At 43.4% G+C, this 13,773-nt stretch overlaps 1 protein-coding gene across 8 annotated transcripts in view; it reads left to right on the top strand.

Moving 5' to 3' along the window:
- LOC111847710 (uncharacterized) overlaps positions 1 to 8,675 on the top strand; it is an 83,194-nt gene extending 74,519 nt beyond the window's left edge. For 6 of the 8 annotated variants that reach the window (XM_072712626.1, XM_072712624.1, XM_072712622.1 and 3 more), the window contains 8 exons: positions 941 to 1,088; positions 1,277 to 1,382; positions 1,498 to 1,657; positions 3,059 to 3,166; positions 3,327 to 3,413; positions 3,498 to 3,666; positions 4,620 to 4,705; positions 6,488 to 8,675. In XM_072712626.1, the coding sequence (XP_072568727.1) occupies positions 941 to 1,088; positions 1,277 to 1,382; positions 1,498 to 1,657; positions 3,059 to 3,166; positions 3,327 to 3,413; positions 3,498 to 3,666; positions 4,620 to 4,705; positions 6,488 to 6,559 (936 nt within the window). In that variant the 3' untranslated portion in view covers positions 6,560 to 8,675. Of the gene's footprint in view, positions 1 to 940; positions 1,089 to 1,276; positions 1,383 to 1,497; positions 1,658 to 3,058; positions 3,167 to 3,326; positions 3,414 to 3,497; positions 3,667 to 4,619; positions 4,706 to 5,221; positions 5,300 to 6,487 lie in introns of all 8 variants that reach the window. The other 2 variants (XM_072712625.1, XM_072712623.1) reach the window with 2 other exon arrangements.
- The last annotated feature ends 5,098 nt before the right edge of the window (positions 8,676 to 13,773 follow it).

Genomic DNA, 13,773 nt, shown 5'->3' with positions numbered 1-13,773 from the left:
TCTTTCTAAGATTTTTTTTTAATTACCCACTGGAAATGAATGGCAATGTAAGCTATTCAACATATATCTGAACATTTCTCATTTTTATAAGAAGTTGATAACATAAGTCTCCTATGTTCTGAAAAGGTAAAAAAATACCTTCATTTTCAGTGGGAAATTCATTTTCACCATGTTAATAATAATAATAATATATATATATATATATATATATATATATATATATATATATATATATATATATATATATATATATATATATATATATATACACATTTTATTTTTTATAACAAAAATAGTTTCTGGCATTGAAAAATGTCCCCCCCCTCGTCCTTATTTGGTCACCTTACGACCAGAGTGCCCCCCACCAGTGTGTTATTCTGGCACCACCCCAGATTCCAAGCTGCATCTCTTGAGCTCTCTGCCCTGTGACTGACTCTGCTAAACCCGCTTGCATGCTCTGCACTTTGAAATCACCTTTAGATGCCGCATGGACACTAGCCAGTGATAAAATGGTTTATTAAAGAACCATTATCATTGTCTAGCAAAACTAATGAGTTGAAGAACGTATGCCTAATGTGTAAGCGCTTAAACATTTGCATCACAATGTCAGTCACTACTAGTTTTTTTTTTTTTTTTTCCCTTAAACCAGTAACCAAATTTTATTCATGGCTACAGGAAAGCAACTGGCATCCCCAAACCACTAAAACCATTAAAGTTGACTTTTTATTTTTATTTTTAAATCAGCACTTTAAAAAAGTAGCTATAGTTCTATAGGAGTCCCATGCTTAGTATTTGTTGGTGTATTTACTGAAAGTTTCAGCCTTTGACAACAGACTTGATTAGTTTTATAAAAAATATGAACGAAAGCCATGAATGAATGCAGGTTACCTGTGAAGCGGCACAGAGCCCACCTGACTTACCTGGAGTGCTTCTCTCTCAGGCCACATGCGAGCGTGGCTTCGCTGCCATGGAGGAGACGCACCAGAAGGTCATCGAAGACCTGCAGAGACAGCACCAGCGCGAGGTGTCCAAGCTGTTAGAGGAGCGCGAGAGGCTCCTCGCCGAGGAGACGGCCGCGACTATTGCTGGTATGCCGTCACGCGTCATTCGGGGCGAAGGTACAGGCCCGGGTCTGCCTCCCCCAGCCTATAGCAAGTTACACACGTCAATAGGAACAGCCAGTCCTGAGCTAATCTGTGTCTGAGGCCCCTGCTGGCCTCTGGTCATGGCTGTCTGCCTGTGTCCAGTGTGACACTTGTCTCCTTTCCCTGCTTAGCTATCGAAGCCATGAAAAATGCACACAGGGAGGAGATGGAGAAGACGCAGCGCTCACAGTTCAGCGGCATGGGTGCCGACATCGACGAGCTGCGGCTGCAGTACCAGTAAGAGGAGGGAGTGGTCAGGACATTGTGCTCTTATTGGGGATTGACGCCTTGCCATTCTGCCAGGGGAGCCCTTTATTGATGAGTGTGTGCCCCCCCCCCCCCCCCCCCCCAGGGAGGAGCTGCAGTCTATCCACCGCGAGCTGGAGGTGCTGTCAGAGCAGTACTCCCAGAAGTGCCTGGAGAACGCCCACCTGGCCCAGGCGCTGGAGGCCGAGAGGCAGGCCCTTCGCCAGTGTCAGCGGGAGAACCAGGAGCTGAACGCACACAACCAGGTGTGGCTCCCTCCAAGGGTACCTCACTGCACATACCGGGCACTTGGCATGCTGCCCATTGGTCACTGTACCGAGAAGCTACACTGGCAGTAATGCTGTTTTCAAAGGCAGGAAACGTCAGTTATTTTGGTCAGTAAGGATCATGTACGATACCCCAAGATTCATGGGAAAGTTTGGACAGTCTTACTGCTGCATGTATCATGCTGTTAACATTTTGTCGGCCATATTGAACACAGTGTCATGAGGAACACGTATGATAGGTGATGAATGATACTGACAATCTGCAGTGTGAGTAAATTACTTCTGGTAATTTTAGAGAGTATGATGCCTTGGGAAGCAGGGCTAAGCCTTGTTTAATCATTAGGGGATGTCTTGTGCACCCCAAGGGAATGGTACGACATTCGGACGGACCTACAGTGTAGTGCAGGTTTAACCCTCTGGAGTCGACGGCATCGTCGGCGATGCCGTGTATCTTCCTCATGTATTTCAGTTCATAACTCGCTGAAATTTTATTATAGAAACATGGAAAAAAATGCTGACTAAATCCGTAATCTATGTCTTTTCAAAACGTCTATTGTCGGATGTATTAAAGTTTTTAAAATTAGGTTAAATCGGCAAAAAAGTAAACCATGTCACCTTACTTTGTTTTACCTGCATCGGGGGCGTGTAGTACCGCTATTCACATTCTAAATAGCCGCATTAGCGTGTATTCAAATCGCATTTGCATGGTAATTTGAGGAACAACGCAACGGTGAAACACGATCCAGATACTTCCCCGTCAGCCATAAAAGGGGGGTGGGGACGTGGCCAGGTGTCAATGGCTCATTCATACACATGAAAGTTGCTACATATTCAATGAAAGGAGACAAGAAATAGTGACATGTTACCTTTTTCTTATTTATCCAAATGAATGTTGCAACTACACCATTTAGTCATCTTCATGTAGCCAAGACTTTGGTGATCAGATATCTGGGATCAAAACAAACTGCCAGCATTGCTTACTATGTACTTTTATAATGTTTCTGCAAGTGTTACAAACTGCATTTTGCAATGTCTATATTTTGATGTCAAATTGCAAACTTCACATATTTACAAAGTACACTAAGATTAAGACGAGTTCAATGCCAAAAGAAATATATAAGAAATAATTTATTTGCCATGAATTAAGTTTGATATTGAATGAAATGTGTGACCATGCCCCAGTCAGGGAAAGTGTCTTCCCTACCCCTAGACCCCAGAGGGTTAAGGGGGCTCTCCTTAGATGTGCTGCCAGGTCCAGCCGTCGAGCTGCTGCTGTTAAATCAGAGTAGTGCCTGGCAGAGCAAGGCCTGCCGACTAAGGTGCGCCCCCCAGAGGCCAGCGGGTGAAATGTTTACTGTGGGTCTTGTGCCACTTGGACAGGAGCTGAACACGCGTCTGGCGGCAGAGATTACACGCATGCGCTCCTGCTTCAGCGCAGACGGCGCCGCGCCTCCCCTCACTCACGGAAAGGACCTGTACGAGCTGGAGGTGATAAATGCAGGAGAGCAGCGTAACATGCTGCAGTACCAAATGATACCAGAGGGTGGCTCTATGATGTTGTCTATAATAACTATTTTTAATTATAAAGACTTTGGAACATTAGTAAAGGAATGAATCATGCATACATGATAAATTCAGTTTCTTTTAGGTCTTACTCCGGGTCAAGGAATCAGAAATTCAATATTTGAAACAGGAGATCCATTCTCTGAAGGACGAGCTACAGTCCGCACTGCGGGTACGAGAGCCTCTCCTCCTGATTCGTTACCGAGGTTAGCGGACAGGCACCTTCCTAAACGCTGCCGCTTCATTCCGTGGGTAGGATAAGAAGTACGCCACAGACAAGTACAAGGACATCTACACGGAGCTGAGCATCGTGAAAGCCAAGGCGGACTGTGACATCAGCAAGCTGAAGGAGCAGCTGCTGGTGGCCACTGAGGCCCTGGGGGAGAGGAGCATGGAGAGCGGCCCCAGCGTGGGGCTGGGATACGGTACGCACCCCCCCCCACACAGGCTGCCGTCCGCAGGCAGGGTCCCCCACTCAGGCTGCCGTCCTCTCTATTTTAAAATAAAGACGTCAATACTATAAAATATATTTAATTATGTCCGGTGGGTGGTGCAGTGGTTAGCACTGCCCCACACCTCTGGGACCAGTGTTCAAGTTTCCACTATGGCTCCATATATGTGTGGAGTTTGCATGTCATCATGGGGTTTCCTCTTGGTACTCCAGTTCCCCCCCTCCCCAAGTTAAAAAATTAAGGTTAATTGGAGTTACCTAATTGTCCATAAGTGTGTGTGTGTGTGTGTGTGTGTGTGTGTGTGCGCCTTGTGATGGGTTGATGCTACGTCCTAGGTTCCGCCCTGCCTTAGTCTCTAGGATAGGCTCCGGACCCCCCGTGACCCTGATTAGAATAAGTGGTTACAGGAAATGGGTGGATGGAATTATGCACTGATCAATAAAGCATTGCACAAAAAAAAGATTGTTCTGGTGGGGGGCAGTTCTGTGGGTTGGAACTCATAAGGCTGCCATGGTTGGTACAGTGGGGATTCATTAACGCCAGTTGCTCTAGGGAGTGAGACTCCTTTGTAGGTGGCTTGGCATGTCTGAAGTTTTGCCTGGTGCTGTATATCTGTGTGGTGTCTGTGACCTTTTGTGGAAACGGAAACGCTACCTGGCTTAGTGTCCAGCACGGAGGTCGGTGGCGATGATTTACAGCAGGGGCCTTCTGTGAGCCTCAGCTGTCACCGCCAGAGCCGCAGCAGAAAAGGCGTCATGTCACACGCTGCCGGGGGTCACGGGCAAGGCAATAATAGGCAGACGGTCTTCCCTTTACGTGCCATAAGCGGCGTAGTCACCGTGTGGTCTGGCTGTCATGTACAGAGCCACCAGCTCCCTCTTGTTGGAGATTCGCCTTGACGCATGCTTTATTTTTGCCCTTCGCAGACATCATGAAATCCAAGAGCAACCCGGACTTCCTGAAGAAGGAGAGGTCATCCCTGACGCGGCAGGTCAGAGGTGTGAGGTCAAAGGTGAGCAGTGTTTTCGGCCCATAGCGTTCACCCAGTTTATGGGGAACCAGTACACAGTGCCTTGTTTATGCATACTTTTGGAAGGTAGTAACTTGGAGAAATAAAGTTTAAAAAAAGAAATACACAGCAGACAGATTTTACTTTATTACAGTGTTAATTGTGCCATGAAGATTGCAGTGGGATTTACAGCAAGATGTAAGAATGAGGGGTGAATCACTGCTATTGCTGAGCTGGTGCCCAGCCACAGAGCTCAGGCCTAACATACAGTCATCTGGGTGTTCTGTGCTCTCTACCCTTTACGTTTCTGCAACTCGTGTTGTAGATGAGATCAGTATGTGCTGCGGCCATGTTCTCTGCTTCTGTTGGTAAGTGTGTAACGGAGGCCATGTGCACAGCTACTGGCGATGTCTGGATGCCTGAGCCCAGGGACTCTGTCCTCTCACACGTTTCCCGGTGGCTGTCTGAGTGTGTCTATGTCAACGTGTCTGAGTGTGTCTCTTGTCTTTCCCCTGACAGTCTGTCATTGAACAGGTGTCGTGGGACAGCTGACTTCCCGCTGTGGGTGGGGGGTGAGCCCCCCCTGTGGTGTGTGATGTAGGTACAGTACTTCTGGAGCATGCCCCACTCTGCATGCCCCCCCTCCTCTAACCTCCTGGCATTACTGCCCCAGCGCCGTGGGAGGTCCACCAGCTGTGACTCTCTAGTGCTTGTGGACCAGGGATTAATCTATAGGACTTTGGACTTCATAGCGTTTCATTCCTTCAGGTTCACTTCATCGTTCCATTAACCCATTAAAACATTAACGTAATGGAGGTTCTGTTGGTGTGAGCCTGTCCTGTTTCATGCATCCAAACGTAGAGGTCCAGACTCATCCTTTGTATCTGTTTACATTTGGAAGTGAGGTGTTTCCATGCTTGGCTTGTTTTCCATATTTTCTTATGCTGCTGAGTCAGTACATGAGGAGTATCACAACTGAAGCATCGAGTCTTGTCACATGCCACACCCACATCAAAATACCACGCCCCCATTTCAAAATGCCACGCCCACGCCACACAAGGTCACAGCCACATGGTGCAGTGTGTGCCCATACATCCCAGTGGTGGCTGTGCTGTTCAGTGTGTGCTCCTTGTTCAGCTCCATGTTGACCTATCAGTGTGGTTTATACTGTCCCCTATATATGGAGGGTGCCTTTTTCTTACTGTACTGACACTGAATGCGCATTCACTTTTCATCATGAAATGATGAACATTTTCCCAGACAGGCTTTTCATAAACATCTTTTACAGCATGTGGAACTAACGTCTTCTGCCAAAACGAGCCTTGCTGCTGTTCACATTGCCCAAAGCCCCCTCTATCTTTTCTATTGTCGATCTTTGGTAAAGGTCTTATCTGCTTTCTTATCCCTCCATCCATTCATCTTCTAACCACTTATCCTGGTTGTGAGCCTCTCCCAGGCAGCGCAAGGTGGGGGAAACCCTGGGTAACTTTATTATTGTGCTTCAATAATTGCATGTAAAAGCATAATTGTGTTCAAATATTAAGCGGAATCCCTGGTCAGAAATTGCATTTCCTGTCATTATTACCATTGTTACTACTGTAAGTAGCCAGTGACGTTTCCGCTTCATATTTGGTGGAGTATCACTTACTACAGCGTCGTCTGTCTGCTGGATCTACGCTGTTGAAGCTGTGGACTTTTCACGGCTCCGCCTGTTGGTGGCTTGTGCGGGCCTTGAAGCACGATGTCCCATGTCTGACACCATGCCCCTCCCCCCTTGTCTCCCAGAGCCTGAAGGAGGGCCTGACGGTGCAGGAGCGCATGAAGCTGTTTGAAGCTAAAGACTCCAAGAGGATCTGAAGCCCGCTGCCATCAGCCTCTTTGCTGCTCCCCTTGGGACTAACAGAGCTTCTCTCCTTTTCTTCTGTCTTTTTGGCGTGACTGGCGTGGGGGGTGTTCGGTGGAGCCCGGCCTCCCTGCCCTCCCTATGTGCATGCCGGTGCTGCTCTGCTGCCGCTGATATCACTTTCAGGGTCTTGTCGTCTAGGCTATAGAACTTTATTTTCACTCCAGTTCTAAGATTTAATGTGCTTTTTTTCAGTGTTTTATTGAGGATATTAAAGATTATAATGGTGGTTTTGGTGATCCAGATCTGTATTTTCCCTTAGTACCAGACGCCAAAATACTCAGATGATTTCCGGAATGAGCTAAGATTGCTGTCTCTGTTGCTATTTTTATATATAATATATATTTATTATATTTATACCACCGTATTTTCAAATCAGAGTAGGGATGTGGACTAGTGGGTATGTGTTTGTGTGGGAGAAATGAAGAGTCGTGTGCAGAATTTTATACAAATTACATACAGATCTGTGTGTTTGACGTTTGTGTTGCAGGCTGTGCTTTTGTGGGCCGAAACAGGAAACTGGCTTCACGATTAGCTGCGTTACGTCTTTCTGTGCCGTGGCTACAAAAATCACGTGACCTGGTTTTTCTGTCCTGACTACTACATATACATATTAAAATTATGATTGTGTATTTTACCAGTATTTTACAGGTTTAAACTAGCAGTGCAGTGGTGGATGAACATAATGTCTTGTGGCAAAGCTTGTGCTTTGACGTGTGAGTTCAAATGGAAAAGTTTACCATTTCTTAATCTCTGGGTCTTTTTTTTCTTCTTCTTCTTTTTCAATTGTGTATCTTTAAAGGCACGGAAATTGTGTTCCATTGAGACTTTGACCTAGTGAGATGGAGTTTCCTCCTTCCGCTCTCTGCCCTGTGTTGTGTTGACGGCTGGTTGCTCCAGCCTCTCTGGTCACGCTGTAAAAACAGCCAGGATTGTGGATGAATCTTGCACAGAGAATGGTACTTTATAGTATGGGATCATCCTCCTTCATCCCGTTGCCTAACTTGTGTTCATCTGTTGTCTCTCGACTGTTTGGTTTGATAATATTTTTGCCAGAACTGCCCTTTTCTTTGTTCTTTTCAATCCTGATGTTTGGTATAATTCTCATCCTTGAAAATGATGTCCAATGGTTTGAAAGGTTTTACATCTAAGAAAAATGCTCACAGCTTCAGGCAACAGATAAGCCAAAAAATCCCATTACACCCCTACCTGTTCATTTAATTCCTAACATTTTTCCTTAGAAATCCTGTGATTATAATAAGACCTTTCATCAAGATTAATTGTGGGTAGCCTGTTAAAAGAAAGCTGTAAGTAAGGGGCGATTTGTGGTGTTTCATTGCTTAATTTACACTGATATTTACGGTTGTTAGACTTTAGATTAACAACATGGCGTTTGGACACTCGGGGGTGTGAGCAGATGTCTATACAGCTTCTCTTGCTGAACTGCAGGCAGTAGGTGTCACACGGTGGCTCGAGTTCACAGGAACACAACCAACCAAAGTTCACCATACCATACTCTTGGCATCCATCAAAGGGGTCCGAAGGTTTGCTCTAAATGGCTTGGCCGGTTTCCCGTGATTGTTTTTAAAGTGGGCTTTCGCCATGACCGTGTACTAACCTGTAAAGTCTTCTGTACATTTTTTGGGAGTAGTATCAATTTTAAATAAAAATGAAGCTTAGTCTTATCAGTGCCCCGTTTTCCGTCGGCTTCAGTATACAATGTCATGATGCCTGATGAGGCTTTTAAAGCACCTTGCCTAGTCCTTACCCCCCCCCCCCCCCCCCCCCCCTCAAATCACTTGACTACCCTGCTTTGTTGCTAGAGATGTGTAGTCTTGCTAATTTAACAGACAAACTTACAGGAGTAAAACCGCTATCGAAATATAATGTATAGTATTCAAGGCACGCCTTGTAAATATTTGGTACACAGAGTTTAGTTTTTGTGATTTTATGTGTTTTAAATCTGTATCCTGCTTACTACCACTATATATAAAGTATATAAATATATAAATATTTTTTATTTTGGTTTGAATGTAAATCATATTGTCAAATAAATGGAGTGTTTCTGAACTGTCTTGATTTTCTGCGGTTGCTAGGATACCAAAATATGCACACATTGGTTAATATACATGTTAGATAATTGAGCCCTAGTGGAGCCCTTAGACTCTTCCCTTTTGCACAGGCGGCCTCCTGGAGCAGATTGCAGGTTGAATCTGGATTGTGCCACCAGGCATGAAATAAATTGTGTTTTTGTTCCACCAAGGCATGGTGTGGTGTTGGCTGGGGTTGCGCTTCTGTCCCGGAGCGCTGGGCTTAGCACAGCTCGTTTGCCTGCAACAATCTATTCAAGATTGCAATATTGTCTCATGTCGTATTTGGATAAAAACTCAAGCAGCTACTAAATGAGACACGTCGTCGTAAAAATTAAGCCTATTTTCGTCAGAATGTGATGGTAATGCACAACCAAAGGAGTCTCTTCATGTCAGAAAGTGGAAACATAATACACTAATAATAATAATAATAATAATATCGTATGGGATGATTACCGTTTCTAGTGCCTGGAAAAAATGGAGCAGAAAAAAATCGTCTGGGGAACTGAACGCTTTCCACCTTGTGTACTTGTGTGGGAGTTTTGCACAGAATCTTGAAATAATCGCAGGCTAGTTTTGGCTACTGCCTGTGACATGATAAAAGTCGTTTAAATCGCTGCTGCTGAGCTGGTGCTTCACAAAAGCACCGACGTTTGCTGCCACAAGTTTGCCCGCCTCTGCCTCCATACCCGTTCCTCTGTTCTTGCCGGGAGCCATCTGCTGTAATCGGATTGTTTTTTCATAAAAGATAAAAAGCATGACATCTAATTGACTCCGCTGACATCCTTTTGCGTCTTTCAGTCATGCGAGGGACTTGGCATCTTAATTGGAAGCTTTCGACGATTATCCCACAAATTGGTTAACAGAGAACAGAAGAGGCTGTGCAATTTCTCTCAATTACTCCTGCTGCTGGAAATAAATCTGGCTTTAAACGAAGGAGGATATTTTGAATATAGTGCTGCCAAGCATGATTGTCGGGCAGCTGAATTAACAGATAAAGATCAGAAAACATTTCTCCGCATACCAATCATGCCCTCAAACTTCTTTCCGTGAATTCTGTGTTTGTTTATTGGATGCTAATTATGAACCATTTTTATTTGCAATAGGCCTACGTATACAATGAGTGCTTAAAATTCAATTTTGAATACAACCAGGATTTTCACTTTGCTTCGTCTCAGTAGTCATGGTTCACGGCTCATTCTACGTGAACAATTCATTTTTTATTTCTATTTCACTTTACTGTCGACTGGACTACTTACCATCAGACTTATCCTCAGTTTGCGTAAATTAAGCCTCAGTGTTGCTTTACTTGGGCCTACCGGACAGGAATCCTACAGGATTCCTTATTAATGCTGTAGTCATTTCAAAATATTCTTTAATAACAAAAAGTAGGTCTAACATTCCATGTTTTCCCATTAAATGGAGTGTGTATATATAAGAAATTTGTGAATATGTTCAAATCAACTGAAAAATGATGTACAATGATATTCTACACCTAATTATGGTGCTTTGCACCTGCGTTTGAGATACTTAAGCATAGTATAGTTGCTTGCATGTGATGGTCAGTTCTGGGTAAAACATTTAACATTCCCATTAATACTGATCAAATACATATCGATAATTTCTGAGTAATTAATTTTAATGGTTCTTTGAAGGGGGTTAGTTTTCCATTACATGGCTGCTGTTACTAAAGTTGGGCACCAGGTGTCTCTGTTGCCTAAATAAGTTTGGAGTTCCTGCGTTCAGACCGTAGCTCTGTGCCCTAGATGTGCAAAGTTGGCATATTTTCCCTGACTCTGTGTACATCTTTTACAGGCAACTCCTTAACTCCAATTTTCCAAAAACATGCAAGTAAACTGAATTTTTGACTCAGTGCACCAATTTGTCTGTGTGTGTTTGTGTGACTGGACGTTCAGTTGTTAAAAACTGGTGGACACTTTGTACATTTACTGACATCTCTGCCGTGATAAACTGAAGTAACGAGCGTCGTGTGTGTCTCAGCAGCACAGCATGTGTAAAAATAGCGTGTTAAAAGCATAACAAAGAAATCTATGAAATACCCAAATATTGAAACAATAGAAAGGATCTGCAGTAGTGAAAGTGCACAAACATACACCAAAGAAATATATTTTATACTGATGAGCCATAACATTAGAACCACCTACCTAATAACATGTAGGTCCTCTTCGCGCCGCCAAAACATCTGACGCATTGAGGTATGGACTCCACAAGACCTCTGAAGGTGTCCTGTGGTATCTAGCACCAAGACTTTAGCAGGAGATGCTTTAAGTCCTGTAAACTGCAAGGTGGGGCCTCCATGGATCAGGCTTGTTTGTCCAGCACATCCCACAAATGCTCGATCGGATTGAGATCTGGGGAGCTTGGAGGCCAAGTCAACTCCATGAACTCTATTTCATGTTCCTCAAATCAATCAGTTTTTGCAGGGTGAAAGGGCACATTAATCTGCTGAAGTAGGCCACTGCCATCAGGGAATACCGTTGTCACGAAGAGGTGTACTTGGTCTGCAGTAATGTTTGGGTAGGTGGTACGTGTCAAATTAACGTCCACATGAATGCCGGGATCCAAGGCTTCCCCGCATCACACTGCCTCCACCAGCTTGGCTGTTTCCCATAGTGCATCCTGGCTCCATCTCTTCCCCAGGTAAACAACACACATGCATCCGGCTGTTCACATGTTGTAATGGAAAACGTGACTCATTAGACCAGGCCACCTTGTTCCATTGCTCCATGGTCCGGTTCTGATACGTGCCCATTGTAGGCACCTTCAGTGGTGGAAAGGGGTCAGCATGGGCATCTGACCTATGCAGCCCCCCTACATAGCAAGCTGTAATGCACTGTGAGTTCTTACACTTTTCTATCATAGCCAACATTTACTTTTTCAGCGATTTCTGCTACAATAACTCTCCTGCGGGATTGGAACAGATGGGCTAGCCTTTGCTCTCCATAAGAATCACTGAGCCCATGACCCCAGTTCACCAGTTGTCCTTAGACTAATCACTGTATACCAGGAACACCCCACAAGATCTGATATTTTGAAACTGCTCTGATCTAGCTATCACAGTCTGGTTCTTGGCAAAGTTGCTCTGATCCTTATGCTTGCCTATTTTTCCTGCTTCCAGTACATAAACTTCAGGAACTGACAGTTCACTTACCTAATATACAAATGGCACCCTTGACCTGTGCCATTGTAATGAGATAATCAATGTTGTTCACTTAACCTGTCAGTGGATTTATTGTCACGGTTGATCGGTGTGTTTTTGTGTGTGTGTGTGTGTGTGTGTCATTCCTTTTTTTTGTTCATTTTCATTTATTTCTCTTCATATCTGAAGGGCAACTTTTTTTCCCCATAACAGGGGTGGCAAAGGTTAAAGAATGGGCTTTGTGAAAGCCAGCTGTAATTTCCTGACTAATTAGCTTGATAGCATCTTAAATGCAAGTTCAAAGGCACATAAGTGTGCCTCCATCTTCGTGCCAGTTCATTATGTTGGCAGAACATTGTGCGATGGTTGCAAATGTTTAATTTTACTTGGCGGAGCTTGGAACCTGCCATGTCTTCTATTGGGTAAATGCGCATCACCTTTAAATTAGAAACTAGAAATTTAGACATGACAAGTAGCAAGTGAGCAAGATTTATCCAAACTATGTATGAGGCTCATTTTCTGGTAGAAACTGAAATCCATCCTATTTACACTATTCAGATATTCATAAATCAATATTTACACAAATCAGTAATTACATTACATTAATCACTATTAGTATTCTTAACTCCTATGTTTGCTTTCCGTTATAGGCATCTGTATGGGGCATTACCTGAAATTCAAGTCTACATATTGTTTTTTTTTATTATTAAATGTTACTTCAGGTCCCACCAAATTTACTTATGGAATGTAAGTATTTTTTATAATACTGTAACTGAAACTGCTATATATCCAAAAAAAGATGCATTTAAACATTAGCATTTAGCTAATACAATGCAAATTGTATTATATAGACATAGAACGTTAGAACGTGTTAATGTTAGAACGTAAACACGACATGCAATTTAACATTTTCTTGACAATATTTGTACTTGTTTCTCCTGTCGTGTTTGTATTCTTTAATGTATATATTATGTATCAAGGGAAATCTATTGTTTTTTGATATATAAATTTTTTTTATATCAAAATGATTTGTCAATTATACCTTGTGGATTTAAACTTAAAACATTCCAAAGCACATTTTCTGTTGACACTGTAGACAATACTTTTCATATCATGCCCCATTCATGTTTCTACACCTTTATTTTGAGTATCTAAAATCCTTCTGCTGGTGACATTTCCTCTTAGCACTCCTGAGTGTAGAGTTGATCACTCCTTTTGGGAAGGTCACTACTGCAGCTCACGGTGAGCGATACAGTACGATAAAATGATTGTGTCTGATGGGTATTTGTGTGCGTGGTTAAATCAATAGGAGGAAAGGTTTGGGAGGCAAATGGTTTTTTCTTTCTCTCTGTTCATTTGGTCTTAGTAATGCCATGGGTTAAAAACTGATAAAAATAAATAAATAAAATGTTGGTGAGTCCGTAGTGTGATTTTGTTGCCAAGCATTATGGGACTGGCCCTCCTGATTTTCTGCCAGCCCACTCACGCTGTTATTTCTGGCTCAGGAAGGTCCACTCAAATATTGTTTCTTTCCGATGTCCCATATATACGATGGAAATGCTACATGCAGTCCGACTGGTTCTTTGTCTCTTGTGACTAGGATACATTTCTTCAGGTCAACATGCAACAAACATATTTTTTTCCTCCCCATATCAGGGTCAACATTTACTGCCGATGTCCCTGTTTGTTTTCTGTGCACCCCCCCCCCCCCCCCCCGCCAATTAGTTTTTAATCTGGTGCTGAATTCTTCATGCTATAAAAAGATTAATACTTGTCTAGATGGTGGCAAAGTTCTCATCAGGAATTTTGTGAACCTGCGAAATACAGATGGCGAGCTGCAAGCCAGAGAACAGAATACAAGAACGCTAATTTTGTTACATACAAAAAAGAGGCAAATGCTATCCGGTGTGGCTACGCT

Source organism: Paramormyrops kingsleyae, chromosome 5 (genome assembly GCF_048594095.1).
Source record: "Paramormyrops kingsleyae isolate MSU_618 chromosome 5, PKINGS_0.4, whole genome shotgun sequence".
NCBI lineage: Eukaryota > Metazoa > Chordata > Actinopteri > Osteoglossiformes > Mormyridae > Paramormyrops > Paramormyrops kingsleyae.
The sequence above is the reverse complement of the archived record's forward strand: the minus strand, read 5'-3'. Positions and strand labels throughout refer to the sequence as shown.